This window comes from Cynocephalus volans, chromosome 5 (genome assembly GCF_027409185.1).
Source record: "Cynocephalus volans isolate mCynVol1 chromosome 5, mCynVol1.pri, whole genome shotgun sequence".
Lineage (NCBI taxonomy): Eukaryota > Metazoa > Chordata > Mammalia > Dermoptera > Cynocephalidae > Cynocephalus > Cynocephalus volans.
Window position 1 is genome coordinate 120674352 of NC_084464.1, and position 24785 is coordinate 120699136.

The 24785-nt window shown below is 39.5% G+C and overlaps 1 protein-coding gene across 1 annotated transcript in view; it reads right to left on the minus strand.

Annotated features, from left to right (window-relative positions):
* MAN1A1 (mannosidase alpha class 1A member 1) overlaps nt 1–6067 on the minus strand; it is a 155836-nt gene extending 149769 nt beyond the window's left edge. The window contains exon 1 of the mRNA XM_063098401.1: nt 5453–6067. Within this exon, the coding sequence (XP_062954471.1) occupies nt 5453–6067 (615 nt within the window). The remainder of the gene's footprint in view (nt 1–5452) is intronic.
* Between the last annotated feature and the right edge of the window lie 18718 nt (nt 6068–24785).

Consider the following 24785-nt stretch of genomic DNA (forward strand, 5'->3'; position numbering starts at 1 on the left):
AGGCCAGATCCAGACCCAGGTAATCTGAGTCCAGAACCTGTCTTTCTAACTACCACACTGCTGCAAATGGATAGAGCAGACACAGATAATGGCACACAAACAGAGAATCTCTGGGATTTACCCAGGTGGAGAGAATGGCCCACAGACCGGTGTAATTTTTAAATGTATGTCTACTTTAAAAAAAAACACAGTCCTTCAGGTTAGCTGTCAACTGTTCTGTTATCCATAGTACAATGTCAGAAGAGCACATACATTCACAGCTTGGAAGGTCTCCCCCAAGTCATCATATTTCTCTGGACACTCCCTCCCCCACTTTGTATAAACAGCAACTCTCTCTTCCTCTCTCCCTTCCTTCCGTTTCCCCACTTCTCTTTATAAAGAATGTTCAGCTGAATGATTACAAATGTCTCTGCTTCCTGCAGAGATCTTTATAAAGAGATAAAAGACGTCATGTCTAACTTTGCCTGGGCAGCTTTAAAAAGTCTAAATCATGCCACTAGTAAGATTTTTTTTTAATTGCCATATTAAAAACTAATATGAGGTCAAATATATACCACAACATAATTGTACGATGTATCTTCAAAACATTCATGGCAAGATCTGCATTATCTTTTAACTGCATTTTTCCACAAAATTTTTGAAGTACCCTCTTATGTGTTTTGTACTCACTCTACATTAGTGTCTGCAAATAATAAATATGGACAATTTGTACACTTCTCTGGAGTTTTATTTAGGAGGCAAGCTGTGTGGGGGACAGCGTGCAATACTCACTGAAGATCAGGACTTCCATTCTCAACTCAACTCTTGCCACTAACTGAAGATGTGACTTCTAGAACAATCTTTGTATCTCAGTTGCCTACATGGTAAAATGAATAAGCTGAGCTATCTCTAAGGTCTCATCCAGCTAAAATACTTTATGACTTAGAGTATATGTTTAGTTTTAAAAATCAGAGATTTAATGTTATCATTTTTATTGCGTAACAGGAAAAATATTGCAGAGTTTGGGTAAACGGTCTTTTAACAGATTGAGGGGTCGGCAATGGAGCATTAGAGGTAATTCAATTACTGAACACCAAAAGCAAGGCACTAGGCTAAGAACCCTGGGGAAAAAGTCAAGATTTACTTCCTCCTAAAAAGTAATCTCTTACCTAAACTTCGAAATATAAGTGTTTCCTTTTTCTATGTAGAGGACAGGCCGTTTTGCCAATCATTTCACAGTGCCTCTGGAACCCATAGTGGCTGCTTCTATTTTGACCAGTTGAAACTCATCTTTGACAAACAGCTACATGTTTATGATTTTGTAGGTACTCAGGAAATTAAAAGGTCACAGGTGCTCTACTGGGGTAGGGGGTGTAAGAAGTTTCCAGTGCAATTCTGACTTACCCTGCACATTTAGCCCTCATCACTCACACAAATCTGTAGGTATTCTTTCCCTCTGACCTTGAGACCCATGCTTAAAACTCTCTTTAATAAAGAATTCACAGGACCATAGTTTATGAAATAACTTAATTAAATAATTTGTACTACCATAGCTTATGAAATAATCTAATTCAAATATGTTAGTTCTCCAATGAATTCCAACAAATTCGGATCTCATACGAAGGCACTTTTTACACATATGAAATACTAGCATAAATTTCTCATGATGGTTTAGTTAATTAGTTCACCTAAAAAACACAGACACACTGATTCAAAAATGAATTTTTAAGCCTCTTTTCATACCTTTAACTGGGTTCTAAGTCCTATGTACAGCTCCTTTATATGAATCTTAGTCGCCTGATAAGAGGAAGACAGAATACTCCTCTCGAATAAATTATCTATAGCTTACAGAAAATTAAGCTGAACATAATTAACTATCCATTAACCATCTTTTCTTGCTTTTGTATATTAATGTTCAACAGTCAGCATCCACTCCAGTACTTACACTGCTGGAATCTTAATTTACTCATCTGCTTGTTAAAGAGAGAAACTTTTACAAACACTCCAGGCCCCCTCTGCTCTGGGGACTGGCCTCTGAGTAGGGCAATCTCACACTGGCCTACATTCAGCACATAGAGTGTCATGGAGCAGGGGGAGTGGCTGAACAGGCAAGCAACGATGGGTGTCTCTAAGTTATTTTGTAAATATTATTTTTCGGACCAGAACTACCCATACTAATAAACTGGAGAATTAAATTTCAAAATAAAAGTGTTTTTGTGTGGGGGGGGTGTGTCTTAACTGTCAAGGTGGATTATTCTCACATCTGATCTTTACCAAAAGGATTAATTGTTGTTAACATAAATTATATACTCAAGGCTTTATACCTAAGGCTAGTGTAAAATATAATTAGAGTATATTTTAACCATTAACCACCAATATGAAAATTTTCTTTAAATTTATGATTATACAAGTATATCTGGAATGAAGAACTAAAGCCTTATTTTGAGAAACAGAGAGAAGACAATTGTGATCCCACAGCTGATGGGTTCTTATAAATTTCAGGGAAATTCCAGAGTTAATTTATTTACAAAGTTTTCCTGGGGGTCGGGGAAGGAAAATCTTAAGTTTAATTTTAAGTTTTACATCAAAGATTTAACATCCATCAAATTAGTAGTAAATTTGCAAAGAGTGCTAGGCAATGTCCTATTTGAAATTAGCAGAATATTTCCCCTAAGACACAAATTTGTTAAAAATGTACCACAATACCAGTCACATAATTGTGTTGGCAATATAAAAAATAGTATTGACTGCCTTTGAATCAAATTTACAAAATAAAAGTTTAACTCACGTACAGTCAAAGCTCCCCACCAAGTTAGATCTTCTGAATTTTAACTACAAAAGGGTTAGTGCATTCAGATGTGATGGAGAACCTAAATATAAAGAGAAGTAAAAAATATGGGAACAATAAAGAACACCACCAAGGCAAAGATCCATTGGTCCACGATAAGAAGTCCATAGTGGTGCCTGAAACTGAATCTAAATCTGTAAAGTTGAAGTCCAGTGCCCCATTCATAACAGGCAAGCACTCTTTCCTCTCTGAAACCAAACACGTACAGCACAGCTTCAGAATAGCATGAGTTACTTTTTTTTTTTTCTTTTGGTTTACGAAGGAATACATCTGCCAACACTAATCTGATGAAAAATCACAATCCATTTCTCCCCATTAGTCTTTGGGTAAATACTGAAGCTAATTATGCTGACTCTTTTGGGTTTCAAGGCAACGTGGAATTTTAAAGAACAAATTTACTTCCACCACTTTATGCAAGACTGGGCAGTTTCAAAACATCTAGGTGCTAAGATGTTAGCACCACACTGACACAGAAGCTACATAAATTTCTTTACCTTTCTTTTTCTTTTCTTTTTTTTTTTTTTTAAAAGATGACTGGTATGGGGATCTTAACCCTTGACTTGGTGTTGTCAGTACCACGCTCTCCCAAGTGGGTAACCAGTCATTCCTGTCATAGGGATCCAAACCCGCAGCCTTGGTGTTACCAGCACCACACTCTCCCAAGTGAGCCATGGGCTGGCCCTAAATTTCTTTTACACAGTTAATTAAGACCTTTTGATTTAAAGACACAGATAACATGGATCTAATAGGGACAGATATGCTGTCCTGAACTAACTGCTGCTGCTCTAAATGCACTTATGACACTATTGGTCAGCACAACAGCTTTTTAACATCTATTCATCTCTAGTATTTAAAATCCTTTCCTCAGACAGCTGTGACCTCCACTAAGTGGCAGCTCATATGAATTTACAGGCATGATATGCACAAATCATGCTCTTTAAATTTAAGGGAAACAAGTAGGTACAGATCATTTGGGGTTAATTTTCTATGGTTTAGGTTAGATATTTTTAAGGAGTCTGGGAAGATGTTTCCTAAGAGGTAGAGCTTTGTTCCACCTTCCTGGTTTGGTAGCACTGACAGGATTTCAGGGAGAATGGAAACTGGTAGACAGAAGTTGTCCAGGAGAGTAGAATGCATTCCAACAAGCCTGGGAGGTTTCCATGCCTGAGAAGGAGCCTCAAAGAAGCAGAAAGGCTGATGGAATGTGGAAGGAAGCTATCTGCACAGCAGAGATGAAAGCATTCTTCCTAGAATAAACTGAGAGACCCCAATCCACTTTAACTTGCTCAATTACAGCTCAACCAAATTCATCTGGTCTTACATTAAAGTCACAAATCCTATGACAATCGAGCTGCCTCCATTCTGCAGCCACTTAAGCTAAATACCACTTCACCACCTCAAAATTGTTTACTCTCTGAAAATGGGATCATGAAGCTTCTTTTCTTGATTACCTACCCAATATCAAAACACAGAATTTATTTTCACAGAGACTCTGTGTTTTATTTTTAAAAATGGCAACACACTACTTCCATTCATAATGTATTTTAGAAAACTGAACCAAGATTTGGGATGAGATGCTTTTAATATGGTTCCAACAGCTCTCGATTTTATGAAAAACCCAGGCCAGCACAGTTTCACAGACGGGAGTAGCTCTGGAAGGAGGCATGTCCACAGAGAGCCTGGATACTGGTGAATGCGAGGAAGTACGGGCTTTAGGCTTCAAGTCCTAACTTGCTCACTAACTGGTTCTGAAGCTGTGGTCCCTTGGACTTTCATCTTTAAAATGACAGCCTCAAATGATTTTTAAGGTCCTCTTCAGCTTTAAGCTGGTCACGAACTGGCCACATGTTACAAGTTCTAACTGAAAACTACAAGAAAGAAATAACAAGACTTATCAAAGTCCGTGTTTGTCCTAGATTAAGTTTGTCATCACTGTGCTGCTGTGGAGGCAAACCTGTTGCATCACACGGAATACCCTATTTCTGGCTGTGCACTACTAGAGAAACAAGAGGCAGCAGACTAGTAGCTTTTTCAATTGACATTTTTAAAAAATGTAAACACCATTATTCCTCTTATAGTGGGCAGTTCTCCAGTTTCACCTTTACAGTCTGTAAGTACACACACAACGCCACCTGGCAGAATGGGGCCACATGACTGCACGCAGGGAAGTGCTGGCTTGCTGTTAGAACATTTTTATCACGCGTGATAGATGCCTTGTGTTTACATTCAAGCTTCATTTTAAAGCCACGTCCAAAACTTACGAGGGAGCTGTTTAGTACCTTCAATGTTACTGTTCTCAGGTACAATTTAACCGTGTAGCGGCCAGTGAAGGAGGTTTGTCTATCACCTGCTCAGGTATTTTACCTACCTCCCATGGTTTATGCTCACCCGAGCATGTAAGTTAAAAGCAACGGGATATATACAACCTCAGATCTTAATTGGCCACATCTACTAGCATACCGAAAAAAAGAAAAAGAAAGAGCCTTTGACACAGCACCTGGTGGAAGGGGAAAACCTCCATCTCCCCCTACACTGTGCTACTGCAGTCTTACAAGATTCAAAGGTTTGCCTCTTTTCCCTGAAAAACATGGCCCGTTGGGAGGGATTTCTGGCAGATGCACTCACCTCTTTGATCTTTGCCCTCTTCTCGCGGACGGCGTCGTCGGCGGGCTCCCTGTTCTCCACCCCGATGGGGGGCACGAAGTCCACCCGGGGCAGCCCCCTGTGCGGTGTCCTGTCACGCAGCTGGTCCTGGGCCACCTTCTCCTTATCCAGCAGGATGTCTCTCTGGATCTCCTCCGGCAGCTTCTGCAGGGTCTCCTTGGCTTCCCTGAGAGCCCGCTCGTGGTTTTCGCGGATCCTGGCCAAGTTGTCCTCCAGGGCTGCCGCCGGGTCCCCGGGCGCGCCCTCCTCGCGGCGCCAGGCTCGCCCCTCGGCCGCGTCTTCGGCGCGTGCCCCGGGCCCGGGCTTGTGGTCGGCGGCCGGCTGCACGGCGGGGCTGGAGTGGAACAGGACCCCGCTGAGCAGCTTGGAGGAGTCGGGCAGGAAGAAGATCGCCCCGAAGCAGAGCGTGATGAAAGCGCTGAACACCAGCAGCAGCACGAACTTCTCCGTCAGGCGGAAGGCGGCGGGGCCCGACCCCTTCCTGCCGCCGCCGCCGCCGAGCCCCCCGCCCAGGCCACCGCCCAAGCCGCCGCCCGCGGGGCTGCTGAAGAGCGGCAACAGGCCCCCCACGGGCATCGCTCCCGTCGCCGCGGCCGCCGGGCCGCCCGCTGTCCAGTGGCCCGGCGCCGCGCCGCTCAGCAGCCAAACTTCGCCGCCGCCGGGCGTCAGCGGCTGCGGGGCTGGGTCCTGCGCATCCAGGCCGCCCAGACCCCTCGGCTGGGCTGCAGGGCTCCCCTGGAGAAACAACTGCCCTGCGGGTCTTCTCCCGGGGGCGCCTCCTTTGGCAAACAAGCACGCGCGACAGACCGCTGGCTGCAGCCCCTGCGGAGAGAGAAAACAGCAAAACGTGATCAGTCCTATGATGATGATAAAGTTTCCAGCGGGTCCCCGCCCTCCGACGGCCTCGCGATCGGCCGGGACGGCTTCCCCTGCGCGGAGTCCAGAGTCCGGCTCCGGGCACCGCCCTCGGAGCCCACTCTTCGGACTTGGGGTGAAGTTTTCACGTCCCGGGGGGCGGAGTGTCCCCTGCACACCTGGGGCAGGGCCGCGCGCGGACACCCCCGGAGGGGGCGGCGCACCTCTGGGCAGGAGGGGCGCAGCGTGGGTGGGGAGCTCGTCAACTTCGCCCGCTCCCCATCTCCGAGCTGAGACTGCCTCTTCCTTCCAGGTGGCGGCTGAGCGCGTGGCCCCGCGGCCCCGGCCGCGACTCAGGTGGGCGAGCGCGCAGACCCGCGGGCGAGGAGCAGCGAGCAGGGCAGCACGATGCCCTCCGCCGCGGCCCCGCGAGCACTAATATCACTGCCGGTCTCGGGGCGGTCGGAAACGAGGGCGGTGATGCGTCCGGAGAGTGACAGCACGGCCGGACCAATCACACGCCACCTAGGGGCCCGCGGGGGCGGGGCCGAAGCTGGGAGGGGGCCGAGCGGGGCGGGGAGTTTACGGGAAGCGCAGCCTCGCGGGGGCCCGGCTGGGGGTGCCCGGGGCGCGAGGCGGGCGGGAGCCGTGGCTGGGGGGGGCGGTCGGACCCTTGCAGGAGGCCCAAGGTGGGGAGGCGGCGGGCGGGGCTCGGGGTCGGAGAGTTCATCGTCCTCGAGTGGCCCGGGGGCGCCTGGGCTCCCGGGGACCTCCCTGCCTCCGTCTCCGACCCGCGCCCTGCGCTCGCGGGCCCGCCCCGAGGAGTCCCGGGCAAGGCAGGGGCTCGCTGGGGATCACTGGGCACCGGGTCGTTCTGCAGCGCATCTTGTCTCCAGTTCCTCTGTTCCTACCCAGGGCAGGGATTCCCCGTGCCCAGCAGCAGTTAAACCCAACGTCCTAACGTTAGAGGAGCCGGGTCCCGAGAGCTGATCAGCTCTGTCGTTTGTCTGACATCCTCTTACATTCTGAGAGACTTAGGTTCTGTGGTTGCTTAAGACTTCGTACATGCCCTCTCCCCCTTCCAAAAAAAAGTTATGTGCCTCCCCCGCCCACCCCCACTTTCAAAATTCATTTACCTCATAGCAGTTGGTCAAATTTTCCATTCTAAAAAGACAGTTTTACGGTGCCATAGCTTCGAGCAATAAATTGAACACTTTGTAGAAATTAAGTCTTGGCTCCGATTTCTTCCAGCGAAGTAAGGACTTGGTCCAATAGAGAATGTTCTCAAGACAGCTTTACAGTATCTGATGCCTCATGGAATGTCATGGCAACACTGTCTCCACCCGCGTGACATCGCATGGTATGCCCGGCCCCTGCTGATACCACATAGGATGACTTTATGAACACACAAGCACCCCCACCCCGCGTGTGGGGGGAGCACATGATTTTTCGACAAGTGTTCATAATTCCCCTGTTGCCCTACAGATAAAGGGTTATCAGAGTGGGAAAAGTTGACTAACTTCCCTTGTCTGGAAGCTGGTTTGTAGCAGACTTATTTTAAAAACCCTCCTCTTTCCCTGGAAATGCGATTTTACTTATGTTTCTGCTTGTTGTCTTAAAACGAAGGAAACAGCTGGCATCGTTCAAGAAGGTGCCCACAATACAGTTTTTTTTAGGTGTGAGACTGTTTGAGAAAACTAACTCTGAAATCCTTATTATAGTTTTCATTTAAGTGTTAATTTTAACCATCATAATTTGTTGCGGATTTGTTTTGTGTATTTGTGAACAGGAAATCATTGTTTGATAAAGCTGACTTTATGGCTTGATTATTTTAATACCTGCTATGAAATTCTGTGCCCAGAAGAGTGCAGCATATCCAAGCAGGGTAATAAAGTTTAGACGGATCAAAAAAGAAAAAATAATGATTTTTTTTAAATAGTAGAAAGGTAATTTTTGTTTCAAACTACATTTTTAGTTTTGGATGGGCTGCAAAGTTTGAACCACTGTGAGATAATATTGTTTCCTTAAAATTGAGCAACCTCATAGAAAAGCAGATAGATGATAAATAGAAATTGGGGTTAATTGCCCTAAAAGCCAGTCTCTTTCTGACCACCTTTTTTTGGGGGAATTATTTATTATTTTTAAAAACTGTATTTTAAGAATGGAATTATTTCTTATAGCCACAGAAATATTTAAAAACTTTAATTTTAAATTAATGTTAATGAGTATTACAGAAAAGCAATGAAATCCACTTTTAAGTGCATGTTAAAATGGAGATGAAGGAAAATTATAACCTAATTCCATTGCTGACACTTTAATTTTGATACCAAAGCAGTTTGAGTATTTAACCTGTAGTGGAAATAAGAAAAATTTAGCACATTAAGGATGATTTTTTTTCCTCTAAGAAGTTCATAGAGGTTGGTAATTTTTAAATTAGTATTTTCTTAAATAAAAACCCATGAACATACAGTATAAAAACCTCATATCCACAAATAGGGTAAAAATAAAATGTTTAGAAACTCCTTTGCACTCCCCTCATCTAATTCTACTCCACAGAATTAACCATTATTAATATTTTCTTGTTTATCCTTCCAAACTCCATTTGTACATGAGAATGGTGTCATATAAAATGTTTCACAACACAGTCCGTATATTTAACATATATCAAAATATGTTAAATCTGAAAACAATATACATTGAAGGACCAGGAGATCTTCCTAAAATACAATTAAAATTTTCACAAAAGTAAAGAAGTTATGGAGGTAGAAAAGGTGCAAGAACATTAGAATACCATCACACTAAAATTTTAATAGAGCACATTAAAAGTATATGACCCCTACATATGAAATACAAATTGACAGAGTGTAGAATATTCCCCATGTTGTAAATGAAAACACATGGCATTTGAAGCGGAAAGATGAGAGTACACATTCAGACTCAGACATTTAGGAACTGTTACTTGTTGACGAACTCAATAGTTCTCAACAATTCAGTTTCCTTATTTATGGTTCAGATGAATGATAGTCGGGAAAGGCAGTCTTACATGAGCTGTGTTTTGACCCTCACTTGGTTGCATAAGAATGAGCCCTGGGCCTGGACCACTTCTTTGCCAAGAGATAGAGCTCACGTGGTCTGTGCAAGGCATTGTGTGGGAGTATCTTCCCCTGCAGCAAGCTCAATGCGTGCTTTTTTTTTCTGCTTAAGTGTGTGGGTTAGATGGCACCCTGTCAACCCCATTGCTATATCTGTCCTTTGAGGGGAGGGTACAGCATCCTTCTATTGTGGCATAAGAGGGTCATGCGTAGCCAATTGCCCTGTATTGGCTGCTGGGAGCGACTGGCTGGCCATGGGGACTGACGCACAGTATTGAAGCTGATCTTGCTTTGTCTCTTCTCTTTGTAAGTAAGGGGTTTTCCATTAATTGCTTGACTGTGTTGTGTTTGGCACGATACTAAGGTGCAACAGGTGGAAGTGTTTGGACTTCTGTTCCCGGTGGTTGGCATAATGAGCATCTTTGCTATCTTCATGTAGTGGGAGTCCTCCTCTGGGATAGGTAATCAGTACTCAGTATCCTGCCCTTCTGGAATTGATAACCTTGTGCAAGGTATTCTCTTGTGTCTTCTGTTGTGCTTCTGATTGGACATTTCTTTGTTGTGTTTCTTTCTCTTTTTACAAAACCATTGATTTATGTTTGTTATGCCAAATTCAAATGAGAGTGATAGACTATCTTGTATTGTGGGGTGTTTAATTTAAACTTTGCCCAGAGAGTATAAATGAGGGATTTGCTGATTGATCTTTTCTTGGGTTATAGTTCCTCATTATCTCTTTCTCTTCTTTTTCTGTTCCTCTTCCTCTTCTTTGTCTCCTTTTCATTCTCCTCTCCATTTCTGCTTTCCTTTTTCTTCATCTTCACTATGATTTCTTTTTTTGGTTGCTCTGGATTTTGATCTCAAGGCATAACTGGTTGCTTCTATATAACAAGATCTGAATGCTGAGTAGCATCTGAGTTATTTGGGGAGACTTTTTCATATGTCTTTGTGTCCTGGAGATGTTGCTGGTTGTCTGTATATTGTGCATCTTGGGCTAAAAATTGTAGTACTGAACTCAGGATCTCTTCAAATCTCATGCTATCAATGGCATTCTTCCAAGGTGTATTTACATTTTGGTTCAGGCCAATCCAGTCATTCTGTGAGCTAGATGTGCCTGTGTGACTCTACCTTTTTGATTTTGTGAAGTGGGCACCAGCTTCCAGCCCTTGCTGATATAGATTGGTTGGTTTCTTTTGGGTCTTCTTTCTTACAGGCTTTGAATTATCAGAGGCTTTTGAAGTATCAGGAGCTCTCTCCAACTTGAAAAACTTTCTTCTCATGACCTCTAGGACACCATCCTTTCCTGAGTTTTCTTCTATGTCAATGGCTGCTCTTTCTCATCTGTATTTCTTATAAGACAGAGTTTTATTGTAATTGAAGCCTGGCTTTAATAATTTGTTAAACAAGAAATTAGTGTGGGTGGTTGTCTACAGGTACATATTAAAGGGTGCCAGTCTATATTAGGTGGGATGAGAAATATATGAGAATGTGCATATTTGGCTAGAGCACGTTTAAGAAAATTCACAGAGGCATTTTTGAAGAGGCATACTCATCAAATTAACTATCCGAACCCCTTTAAAATAACCACACAAAGCTCTGAGTACTCATGGTAAGGGAGGAGTAGAGAATGTCAACAAGTAAAAATATACATTTTGTAAAAGCAAAATATGACATTTTGCCCTGATTTCAATTACACAAAACACTTCACATTCTACCACTGAAATAAGTGTACTGTACTGAGATAAACTAAAAATAAAGGTGACTGGTTCCAGTCCCTCAAGTAATAAAACCTTGACTGTTCTATAAGTCCAGACCCCCCACCCCAGCCATATCTACCTGAAGATATGTCACAATCTTTGTGAATACAATGATTTTGGTAAAATTGCTATTTTCTCAGTATAAATAGTCTAATGTAAAGTTGGCAACCTTAGTAATTTTGTGGGATATTTTCTTTTTAAATACTTGCTGTGTTTTTTAATTTGGCCAACCAGTTCTTCTGAAATACGACTTCTTTGTACTGTTGGCAAGTTCGCTTGCAAACTTAATTCTTACTTTTTCCTTTTCAATGTTTATATTTCTGTGTCTTTCTTTGAAAATTTGTAAATTTTTGTTTCAAGATAAAATCTTCAGAATCAAGTAATTTTTTAAAAACCTGGTTGTAGTCAGAGATATCTCCAAAAAGTACAAAGAAATCCCCAATTTATTTGGCTGCTTGGATTTCTCTGTTTAAAAAGTAAGATTGAACAAAGAATATATTTAATTTTTACATTAATATGGCTATAATATTATATAGTAGTATAATATTAGTATAAAAGTAATTACGAGCAGGATTACAGAGGGAAAATTGGCAATAATTCCATAAAAACTGTGAATTAATATTTTTATAAAATTATAAGTTCTTAAAAATTAAAGTGCAAAAACATTTCTTAGTAGGAAGTTTCTCGAAGGTATTAGTTAGAAGTTTAAGAATGAGTCCTTCCTTGGATTTGTGTTCTCTGATTTAAAAATAAAAAGCAGTCTATTAAGAGAAATGTATTTAATATGTATGTTAAATAAGCTACTGAAATTCTCAAACAAGTTAGATTTCTGATAAAATCTTCCCATAGGAGATTTTCTAATTGTCTCCAAATTCCAGGTCAGAATATGCTTTTGCTTTTATTTAAAAAAAAAAAAAATATATATATATATATATATAATATGCAAAAAATAGTTCATTGTAAACTTAATTTTGAAATTTCAATACTTCAATGGGCAACTCTAAATTTTACATAAAGTTTATATTAAGGTGAGAATCATCCAAAGTTTTTTAAAAAAAATCCTATCAATGATATCTGTACTCAGATTGTAGTCTACAGTCATATCTCTGATTCCATGTTTTTGCTCCTCCTCAATTAATTTTGAAACTGCTTGAGTAGCAGATTATTTCCATAGAACTCCAATCACCTTTGGGTGTGGGGGAGAAGAGAAGAGTGGCAGGGGCTGAATCAATATGCTCCCTTGGTCCCTGCAGGCTCCTGTTGAAAAATCTCTTTTTGTTTTAAATGCTCATTTCATAAATATTAGCAGTCTCCAACTTAAAAACATTATGTCCCACAAGTATTCGTGAATTGGCTGTTTGGAACTTTCAGGGCATTTCTCTCCATAGAAACAAAGCTGTAAATGGTGCTTTGGGTGCTAGCATGCTCTACAAATACCTAAAACCCTAGGGAAGAATGAAATGTTGGAGAAAATATTGCTGTAATGCTAGTAATCAAAGTACCATTAAATTAGAAGGTGTTTTATTTATCTTGAATATTGGAGCCTGAAGACAAACAGATATTTATTTGAAAGAGAAGATATAACGATAGTTTCAGAAAAGAGCCTAAACAAACTTTCAATGTCAGAAAGGTGTATAAAAGTTCTTCGGTGTAGTTTTCCTTCACCAAGCGTAGCTTTCTTTTGGTTTGAAGAATATCACTAGTCCTACACTTATGATATTTTTGTTTGAATTTGATTTAGTTTGAAAGAAATAAGCACAGGGAGAGGTTTTCCTGCAGCAACTGGGCAAGGTTTTTTTTTTGTTTTTTTTTAATAAGACAGGAATTTATTATAGAGGATGTACATGTCCTTGGCTGTGTGACCATGGCTGATAAGTCACCTATCTTTTGTATCTCTCATTCTTCATCTGAAATATTTCTGTGGCTCTTTGGTTAGATGATGTATAACTAATGTGTCTGGCACAATGGGCACTCAAGAAATTTAACCCAATTTCTCCTCTCCCCTACAAAAGGGAATTTATGATGGGAGTGGTGAAAGAGCATTGTCTATACAATTGTTATAAGGAAACCCCAAAAAAGGGTGGCAAGGAAGAAATTTTGGATTACGTGATTCTTCAAATGGTTGTCATTTTTCAACTCCAGTCCTCTGTTTGAATTATATCCTCTGGAGAAGGCGTGAGTGGGAGAAACAGCCTCAGGTTTGGTAGGGGGAGGGTTGTACAGTGTTTCTCCATTCTTTATATAATTAGGACCAAAAGGTTTACCAACTAACCAACTTTATAGTTCCTAAAGCCCTGAGAAAATGTGAATGATAGCAAAATCTCAAAGTGAGGAGAATGACATTACGCTTCAGTGCTTGAAGAATCAGGAAACCAAGGGCTTAGGGCAGAAAGTCTGGACAGAGGATGCTAAAATGGCGATTGGAAGCCCATGTATATAAAATGTTTAAGTTTTATGCCTTGAGGAGAATATACTATTTCAACTGAGTGAACCAAAAGAAAAGTTTCTTTCCATGGCCAAAGTAAAGTATAAAATGTTTCCTTTCTTAGTTTTTAATACATTAGGTACAAGTTTTTAAAGAAACAGCTTTTTCTTTTTTTAAAAAAATATCTTTTTTGTCTCCATTCTCTGTCCTATAAAAAGGTCATACGCTTTTCCAGAAAAAAACAAACTCAGAAAGAGAAAAAATTTGCAATATATTATGCTTCCCAATTGAATTTTTTTAATATACATATGAAATAAAGTGAAATGAAGCCACATGTGCTTTTTCCTCTTTTGGAGAAACTATCCACAGCAATGACATGACAGCACTGCCTTCTCAGTTTCATTGCAAAATAAATGTACTGTTTGCACTACACGTTCATTCTTTTATATTGTCCTTGAGGGCAGACTTTGTCTTAGCCCTAGGTCTCTGTAAATGGATAGGAATTCACTTGTGGTTCGTTGTCCACTGAACTTATTTTTCAAGTTCATTTGGAGCATTATCCTAGAATATATAGATTCATTTATGGCTTAAGGTAAAAGTAGATCTGTGCTGCAGACAGTACCTGAACAAATTATCTCTACTGAATGTTTGACTGGTAGTCTATTCATTTGGTACAATTAACACTGGTCAGGATTTTGGGAGTGAGAGACGTACTGAAATTACTGTAGAATGAAGGGATGAATTCCAAACCAGTGCTCCATGTATCTATTAAGACTTAATTAGCTGGAATTGGTAGGGTCTCATGTATAGTTTCTATAAATTATTGGGCTTAAAATGTGATGAGTTTTTTTTTTTTTTTTTTTTTTTGTCTTTTTTGTGACTGGCTGCACCGCCCTCAGCCGGTGAGCGCACCAGCTATCCCTATATAGGATCCGAACCCGCGGCGGGAGCACTGCTGCTGCGCTTCCAGCGCCGCACTCTCCCGAGTGCACCACGAGGTCGGCTCAAAATGTGATGAGTTTGAGATTCTTAATCTAGCTTTTAGATTATAAACAGTTTTTGAAAACTCACTGAGATCATTAGGTTCTCCAGTTAACGCTAAATATTAATATATTCTACTAGTACAATACGATCGTATCTTCAACAGCAACCAAAAAGAAATGAAAATATCAAGTGCCTAAAAGTGCCATTTATTTAATATTCTTAACATTAAAATCCATATGTATCTCCATCAAGAAGTTAACTTCAATAAAAGTAAGTAGGCATTATAAAGAATTCAGTTTACTTAAGGAATCCTAGAGCTAAGTTCATAGGTATTCATAGGGTTTTCAAAGTACTATAAGAGGATAGTGAGGAAATTTAAATTTGTGAAACTTTTCAATTACTAATGAACTATATATAATGTTCCATTAAGTACATTTTATTAAGTGTGTGTAGTTCCATTATTTCCCTCTCCTTAAAAGAGTGGTTTTTACTCATATACACTGCTGGTAGGAAAGAAAGTAAAAGGGTCCAACTGCTTTGGAAAACAGTCTGGCAGTTCCTATGATAAACATAGTTATCATATGATCCAGCAATTCTACTCCTAGGTATATAACTAAGAGAAATGAAAATATATATGCACACAAAAATCTGTACTTTAATGTTCACAGAAGCATTATTCCTAATAGTCACATGGTGGAAATACCATAAATGCCCATCAACTGATGAATGAATAATCAAATGTGGTATATCCATGCAAGGAATGTTATGCAGCAGTAAAAGGAAATGACATACTGATGCATACTACAGCATAAATGAACCTTGAATACATTTTGCTAAGTTAAAGATGCCAATCACAATGGACCACATTTGGTATAGTACTATCTATATGAAATGTTTATAGTAGGTAAATATATAGGGACAGAAAGTAGATTAGTGGTTGCCTTGGGCTGGGAGGATGGAGGGCCACCACTAATGAGCACAGGTTTCTTTTTGGTGTGATGAAAATATTTTAAAATTGATTGTGGTGATTGTTGCATGACTCGGTGAGTATACTGAAAAACTACTGAACTGTACCCTTTCAATAGGTGATTTTTATGGTATGTGAATTATATTTCAATAAAGCTATTACAAAAAAATGTTTTCCTTTCAGAACTGATTTGTAACAACCTTTCTTAAGAATTATGGAATATCTTAAATGAAAAAAGATATAAAAATAGCAAGATGAAGTTGACATCATACTAAATAGCATTATTAAATATTAAAGTCCCCAAAATAATAAGTAGAAACTATAAAGTTAAGAAACATTTTCAAAAGCACTGAAGAAAATGCTACAATTTCTCAGCTTGAGAAATACATATTTTTGTTGAGTAGTCAAACCAAGGGAATGTTTTTAAGTTATGAATCACTTCTGGGCTGTACACTCATTCCTATTAAGTAAAACATAGACAAGTAATATCATTCATATGTTTGATGTATGGAAAATTACTATTAAATTAACTACCTCACAGCACCGTAGTGACCACGATGTTTCCAGGAGAAATTAACTTGTTCATAGTAGGCAGCTTTTAAACTGTAGCAAAATGATGCAGGGGCAAGAGAACTGGATTAAGGATCAGAAGACTGATTTTTAAAACTATCTAAGATTTCTATGGATTAAACACCCAGCCTCAATTTCTTCTTCTGTAAAATAATGGAGATTGTTATAAACTGAAAATTTTGCTGTGAAGATCAAAATAGGTATCATATGTGTACTGGAGAATCCTCTGTAGCTGTAAAGTGTTAGAATAACTTATTAATAATTATTAAGATAAATATCATTATTTAATATTATTAGTTAATATTATTACTATTTTTATGCACTTGGAGAACCTAGCATCAGAATTCCAGTGCAATAATCATTGAGAAAACTAAAGGGATAAAATTTATATCAGTCTATCTTTCTATCTCTCTCTCTCCAAGATTCTTAACTCAAAAAGTTAAAATATTTTGAAGAGTTGACTACTAGTCTATTTTTTAAAGAAATCATGAATATTTAATGGGGAATATTATCAAATTTATAGCAGAACCTATACCTGACTCTTCTATGTTCAGTTAATTCTATCAAAATAGAAACTATTATTCTGCATGCATTCACTAAATAATACCAGGAAATCCTGAGAATTTTTTTCTGCTTTCATATAGTATTCATACCCCCATTAAACTTACATTTCTTCTCTTTTTAAATTGATTTTTACCTTTACCTTCTTATTGTTTTGTATTTTTATCACAGGTCTAATACATATGTATTACAGAAAATTAAGAACATATGGACCAGCCAAAAGAAAAAAAACTTAAAATTCTTACAATAATAAGTTTGTTCATGTCTTTTAAAGCAGCATAGTTGTGCTGTCTTTCAGTATGTTCAAATAAACATTGTTTCTGAATTTCCTCCTCCTCTCCCACCTTTAAAAAAATTACTTGTAGTGAATAATTCTTTATCTCTCTTTCCTGCTTGTCCTTGAAGGCAGATGGGGATGTGTAATGCTTTATCTAGAACTCTAAATGTAATCATTTTTTTAAAATGGTGATCAATGGGAAATGAAAGAGGTTTTATCACTGAATGCCTCTTTCTGATCAGCAGTTTTTTGTTTATTCTGACCACCTATTTCTTTACTTCACTTGACACCAAATCATCAAAATGTGGTAACTTTCTCTCTGTCTCTCTCTCTCCCTCTCTCACTTTTTGGCACAGCGATATGTTTTTATAAAAATTTGGGGAAATAAAAAACATTAAAAAAAAAAGAAAGCAGTTATTCTCACCTCATAGAAATAGTTACATTTGATAAATTTTTATACGTTCTTTGTTATTAAAAATATACACATAAAACCAAAAATATTTAAACACGTAAAAGTAAAACAGCTAAACATTCAGATACAATTTCTTTTTTAAACCATGGACATTTGGCATGTAGAGAGAAGAATCTGAACTAGTCCGAGAGGACTTAGTATCAGCTCTTCTTTCTACATGACTATTCTGTTTTCCTTAGATTCAAATGATACAATCCTTGTTTGGTTGACTAAAAAGATGTAGCTACTCTTCATTTTTTGTTATTGTTTGCTTTCTCCTTTGTTTGGGAGTTTTTAGTTCAACTAAAAATGTGTAGTTTTGTTTGGTTTTGTCTTGTCCCTCACATGCTATATCCAGTTATAAGAAACTGGCTTATTAGTTCTTTCTATTTCTCAAAATAGATTTGTTGTTGTTAACTTCTCCCTTCAATATTACAATTCTTGCCAAAAGACAAAGATCTAATTCTGGGCACTGCCCTATAGTAGCCTTCCAGGACATTTTAGTTGACTGTTACTTAAGTAAAAACAGAGTTTTTTGTCACTTCATAGGTGCCTCGCTGTTGATGTATTACATATAGCATATACGGGACTTGAAAATCTGAAATGCAAAGATAAAATTCTTTGCAGCCATTTTCAAACTGAGTTAATGGGAAACTGAATACTATGGAAACAATGAGTTGAGAGACAAAATAAATGAAACTCATTATTTTCTATTTATTCTTACTTTCTTCATTTAGTACATAAAGAAGGAATGATATAAACTGTGTTTGAAATAAATTTTTGTTGTTTGTATGTCTGGGTATCGCAAAGATGTTTTGCCCCAGACTTCATTTCTAGCTCCTAAAGTTATATCAACATTCTTCTTTAAAAACAGATTTTTTTCACTCTCCCCCTCACCTGCTAAGATTATTGCTTCATAATTTCAATAAATGTCTTACCAATATCTTGTACCCTTTGTCCCTCTGTCTTTTTTTTTTGTTTTTTTCTGACCGGTAAGGGGATCTTAACCCCTGGCTCAGTGTTGTCCACACCACGCTCAGCCAGTGAGCGCACCGGCCATCTCTATATAGGATCCGAACCCCTGGCCTCGGCACTCCCAGTGCCGCACTCTCCCGAGTGAGCCACGGGCTGGCCCCCTCTGTCTTTTTAAAACATTTCTCTGGCAAACCTCCATCCCTGGGCAACACAAGCATATACTTTTTCACTGTCTGCACCTAGCAGCCAGGCGTTAATAAAAAAGTATGGTGTGACAGATTGATTCCACCCAGATTCATATCTGACTTCAACTGGGCCTCACGCTGCCTGAGAAGTCTCCTGTGTCTGTTTGATTGAGTCACTTTCCCACTTCGCTACACTTTCAGACCTTTTCCATTCTCTTCCACACTCTCTAGCCCATGGTTCTTAACTGGGGGGCAATTATGCATCCACCCCCTACCAATATTTGGCAACTCTGGAAGACGGTTTTGATTGTCACAAGTGGGGGTGGGCAAGAGTGCTACATCTAGCAGATAAATGCCAGGGATGCCACTCAACATCCTGCAATGCACAGGACAGTCCCACACAATACAGAATTGTCTAGTCCAAAATGTCAATATTCTGAGGTTGAGAAACCCTGCTCTAGTCCCTTCACACTCAGCAGATGCCTTCCTTCTTGTACAGAGAAAATAGCAGCCGACTATTAGGAACTCTATCATCTTTTCTATTTCAAATACAAATCACTTACATTTCTGCACTCAGCCTAACATCTTGTCACAATAGAGAGGCTATCACCTTCTCCTGGCAGAGGCTAACTCCACCACCTGTACTGTGGACTTCAAAGCTTCCCTCTTTGTAACATCACAGTCATCCCTCGGTATCCTTGGGGGATTGGATCCAGGAACCACATGGATACCAAAATCCTCAGAATCTGCAAATCCTGAAGTCCCTTGGGTTGACCCTCCCTATCCATGGGTTCCGCATCAGTGGATTCAATCAACTGTGCCTGCGGGTTAGCCTCCGCGGATACAGACAGCCAACAGTATACTATTTATTATTCATTTTCTCTTATGTCTATTCAGTCTTGTCTCCTATATTCTTCCTTTTGATTTTAAGCATGATAAAGTTTCTCCAACTAAAAACAAAACAAAACAGAAAATCTCCTCATACTCTTACTCTCTGTCCTCTCTCTTTGCAGCCACATTTCTCCAAATGGTTGTTAATGGTACCAGCTGACTTCAATTCCTCGTCTCTCATTTACTGGTCAACCTACTCCAGTCTGGCCTCTGCCCCTGTTGCTCCATTCAAATAGCAGTAATGAAAGTCACCAATGCCCTTTATGTCATAAATTCCTGAGATAATTTTAAATATTCATTCGACTTCTCCTCTTGGCAGCATTCAACAATATTTACCACTTCTTAATTTTTGAAACAGCCTTCCCTTGATTTCTGTCAGACACAATCTCTTGGTTTTCACACCTCTGGCCAATCCCTTTGTTTCTTGTGAATTCATTCTCTCCTCGGCCTTTAAATGTAAGCATTTCCTTATGGCTCCATCCTGGAATTTCATCTCTTCTCAGTTTTCACTCTCTTCCTAACTAATGTCATTCAGACCCATTGCTTCAGTTGGCACATATATGAGTATTCAAGGTATTTTCAAGGTGATATGGCTGGTCCAGATCTCTTGGAGTTTCAGATCTGTATATTCAGTTATCCATTTCTTTTTTTGTATGTCTCAAAACATTTCAATCTCAACATATCTCTAATTGACATCTGCTTCTTTTCCTAGACCCTTTCAACATCTCCTTTTCAATTTTGGTGAGATTTTCCCATCTTGGTAACAGGGAATTACTGAATCTAGAATAATCTGGTTCTCTTTCTCCCCAATGTCAAGACAGCCAGTTCATTCCACATGAGCAAGGCTTTTCTAATTGCTTCTTTGCCTCTTGAGGCAAAAAGGTGTTCAGTATCCATTCCACGGATATCCATGCCCTGGTTTTGGTGTTCTGGCCAGACTGTTCCTCTTAAAAGATGTTTATAGTCCTCTGTGGTTCTAGAATCTCCAAAATGACTTCAGTTCTTCATCTATTTTCCGAGCCTGGTTGACCAGAAAAGTAGGGATTGTTCTCAGGATAAGGGTGCTTATCTGGAAGAGGTCTTTCCTTATGCCTTCATCCAAATTCTTTGGTGCCATTCTTTCACAATCAACCCTTATTTTCATGCAAGAACTAGATAGATTGATATTGAAATGTGGCGACCCAAAATAGACTAATGTTGGGAGTGGTGAAAATCTGGTTTTCATTTTGCAAGAGATGAAAAGTTCTCTTGGCTCAGTAACTAAAAGTTTCTAGGTTTTAGTTTATACTGTGAGCCAAAAATTTCGCTATTTGAATTTAATGTCTTTCTTTAAGCTTTCTAATGCCATCAAAAGCACTAACTTCTACCCATGGTCACTGAATTGTTTGAATTCTTCACTGATGGTGGCAACATTGTCTCCCAGAGTTTTATCCTTACTGGGCACTTGAGTTCAAGTGATCAAAGACAATAATTTAATTACCTCTTGGTCATTGTAGATCATGAACTTCTACATTACCTTTCCAAAATCTTAAGAAGGCTTTCACAGCTTTAGGTAACACCTCCCTTCCTGTTTCCTAATTCTTTTAGTTAAGATGCTTTTGATTGCAAATAACAGAAAGCAATAATAGTATCCTTCAGCCAAAAGAAAAAAAATTTTTTTTAGAAGAATACATAGGTTCATGGAATTGACATTTGACTACTATTCTCTTAAATGAGGAAGTTATTATGCTACAGGGAACTAGATTTATAAGAGTACTTCAAAAATGTTATGGAAAAATAGAACTTTTTGAAGACCGCTTGTATTTGCAGACTTGTATCCAGAGTTAGAAACCCAGAAAGCCTCAGGGTACCAATTATAAAGTACAACCCAGGAGGAAAAGGCTTAGGCATGAAAAGATCAGCAATTTACATCAGCAGGCATTTGGAATAAAACTTTAGGGTATATGTTCAAAGATGAAGAAATATTTTAGATTAGGCTGAACTCATGTATATAAGTTCACTTACCAGCAATTCCTGATGCCATGTGATGGCGAGAAGCTGGGATGGTTAACACTAACCTGGACTTGCAAATGAACTTGAGATGTCAGAAATATTTTAGAATAATGTAGAGAAAATAATTCAAGGAATTGAGAGATTGAAATCCTGTATTCGATTTATCATAGGTGCCTTGCCATCTATCCAATAAATGTGTCTCTCAAGCAAGCCCAGAAGACATTCCATTCACTAGGGTTTTGAAATATACGTTGGACTCAAAGCTCTGCCGTCTTTCTAAAGGGGTGTAGTGTTCTCTGGAGGCTGTGGGAGAAGCTGAAATAGAGATGGATTTCCTGATTTCACTAAAGTTCTTACACTCGTAGAAGCCCGATGGGTCAGTCACCACTGAGAAATGGTGGGCCTGGTTACCATAACGGCAATAGTATGTAAAATGGGCTGACTATGGGAATCTTTAAAAGTGACTAATTGATCATGAAATTCTTGGGGTTTAAATAGGACAGTCCATTAATGTCACATTTGGTTTTTGTATCCCCAAATCACAAATCTGGTGAACAGAATTCTTTTTGCTATACTGTATGGTGGAGTATAATACGTATGGTTTATTAGTGGTGGTTAACTCTAAAATTTATTTATCCTTTAGGCTACAGAATATATATCACATATAGAGAAAGAAGGGATATTACCCAGGAATTTTAGATTTGTTACTGAATAGAGTAACATGGTATTTGGGATTGCCTTCATTTGGAAAAGGAATATGTTTTTGTGGTACAAGTAATATATACATTATGTTAGGGGGAACAATCTTGTACATACTACCCCGCTACCCAGCCACATCCACATTCTTTCAGTCCCCTGGGAACTTGCCTCACTGCTTCCTACCTCCAGGCCTGCTGCAAATACTCTTCCCTCTCCCTGGAATTCTCTTCTTTCCCTATTCCCTTCATGTAGTTAACGCCTATCTATCCTTCACATCTTCTGCCGCATATCATTTTCTTATCATTGCTGTCTTACTCTACTTGGGCTGTTATGACAAAATACTGCAGAGGGGATGCCTTAAACAATAGAAATTTATTTCTCACAGTTCTAGAGGCCAGGGAGTTCAAGATCAAGGTGCCAGCAGAGTTGGTTCTTGGTGAGGGCTCTCTTCCCAGCTTACAGATGGCCACTTTCTCATTGTGTCCTCATATGGCCTTTCTTGGTGTGTGCCCAGGGAGGGAGACAAGAGGGGGAGGGAGGGAGGGAGAGAGAGATTTTCCTTTCTTATAAAGCCACCAGTCCTATTGGATTAGAGTCCACCCTTATAACCAGATTTAACCTTAATTACCTTCTAATACCCTACCTCCAAGTATAGTCACATTGGAGTTTAGGGCTTCAAGATGTGAATTGGGGGGAGGGGGACACAATTCAATCTATAGCAATTGACTTCCCCAAACTCCATGACAAAGTTAGAATCCTTATTACATGCTCTCATGGTTCCACATAACTCTTCCTTAGAGTATTTGTCATGGCCACATTTTACATTTATTTAGGTTTTATGTGATTAATATCTGTCTCACTTCTTAGAGAAACTGTGTTCCATGAGGACAAGGATCTTCTCTGGCTTTGTTCACTAGTATTTCCTGTTAAGAACTGACCTAAGCCAATCTGGACAAGCACAAGGGTTAGTTTCTTTTTTATGGATAACAGGAGATGCTAACAGAAGGGGGTGAAGGTTGGGTGCTCACCCACAGTCTCTTCCAGGTTACAATGAAAGCAAGTCTTAGATTAAATTCTGCCACTCAAATGGTCATTTATTAAACAAATATGGATTAATAAGAAGGCAAAAACCAGTATATTATCTATTCTGGTAAGCTCAATTAAATCCAAGTTTTCCATCCTTTTATGTGCTCCAATTACATCTTAGAAGAAAGTTTCACTGAAAGCAGATGCAACATCAATTTAGAGTCAGGATTCAGGTATCTTTAAAGTTGGAACCAGCTGCCAGAATTGTCTGACCCAGTGATTAGACTCATGGCCAGTTAGAGATCAAGCCTTCAGTTTCATCCCTAAGGGTGAAAGGTGAAGGGTGAAGACAAGCTGTGCACTAGATTCGTATGTTCTGTTCATGGAAACATGGGGGTGGGGTGGGAGAGGGAGCTCCAAAATATCCCACATATTTCGAATACCACTAATTTCACTAATCGATGTCCATTCCTAATATCTACTATGCTAATTGACAAGCCACTTATTTTACCAAAGAAAGTTATTTTCTCATATTCATCTTGCTAATTTTGCAAAGACCACTCACTGCTTGATATGTATAAAGATGATATGTATAAGGATGACTGAAGCCCTTGTACTAGCTGGTTCTAAAATATGACCTTTTTGAGTAGTATATGTTAGTTGACCACCCATAGAGTTCAGAGACAGGTGGTTTCTGTTTAGGACAAAAGCAAGCAAACAAACCAAAAAAATCACACCTAGGGTACAACCTAAATATTTATAAGATTACACTGTTCATGCCAAAGTATTTCAAATAAATTACAGATACATTTCCCAAATACCTAGCACTCAGTCATGAAGTAGATGTTCAATAACTGTATAATGAATGATATAAATGAATAAATGTATGAATGAATAATGAACAAATGAACACTAGTCCAGTCAATATTGTTTGGGAAAAGATTAGAATGCTGGATACAGTTTTTATTATAGCTATCATTGAGTTAATACGTGCTATAGTTGTAGTCAGTTGAAAAGAAAACCAAATCGTTTTCCTTTTGAATAACCAATTGACTCATATGCCCTCCGGGCAAATTTTTGGCCTCTTTGCAGTATCAGGTGTACTGATCAAATGTTGCTAAAAGACCCGCGGCGGGAGCGTCGCCGCACTCCCAGCGCCGCACTCTCCCGAGTGCGCCACGGGCTCGGCCGTAAAGACCCACTTGAGAGATAAAGAAATCTTGGTGAAAAGAAACAAACTTTTCACACGGCTACAGAGTTGCTAAAATCTAAGACTGGCTCTTAGGATATGTACAGCCTTTGGGGATGGGACTTCATATGGTGTTTAATATAGTGCCTCATTCATAGAAATGCTCAATAGAGACTTACTAAATTACCAAATAGAGTGGGGGTGGTTTACAGCAGTGTTCCCAGTACTAGGGCTATTAATGAAAAGCAAAGTGAGAGAACTCAGAAGATGAGACTTCACAGCCATAGCAGTGTTTCCCAAATTTCCCTGAACACGAGTCACAGGAATGGTGGTTAAAAACACAGATTCCAGAGCCCTGACTCAAGTCTATTAAATCAGAATTTCCAGAGATGTGACCTAGA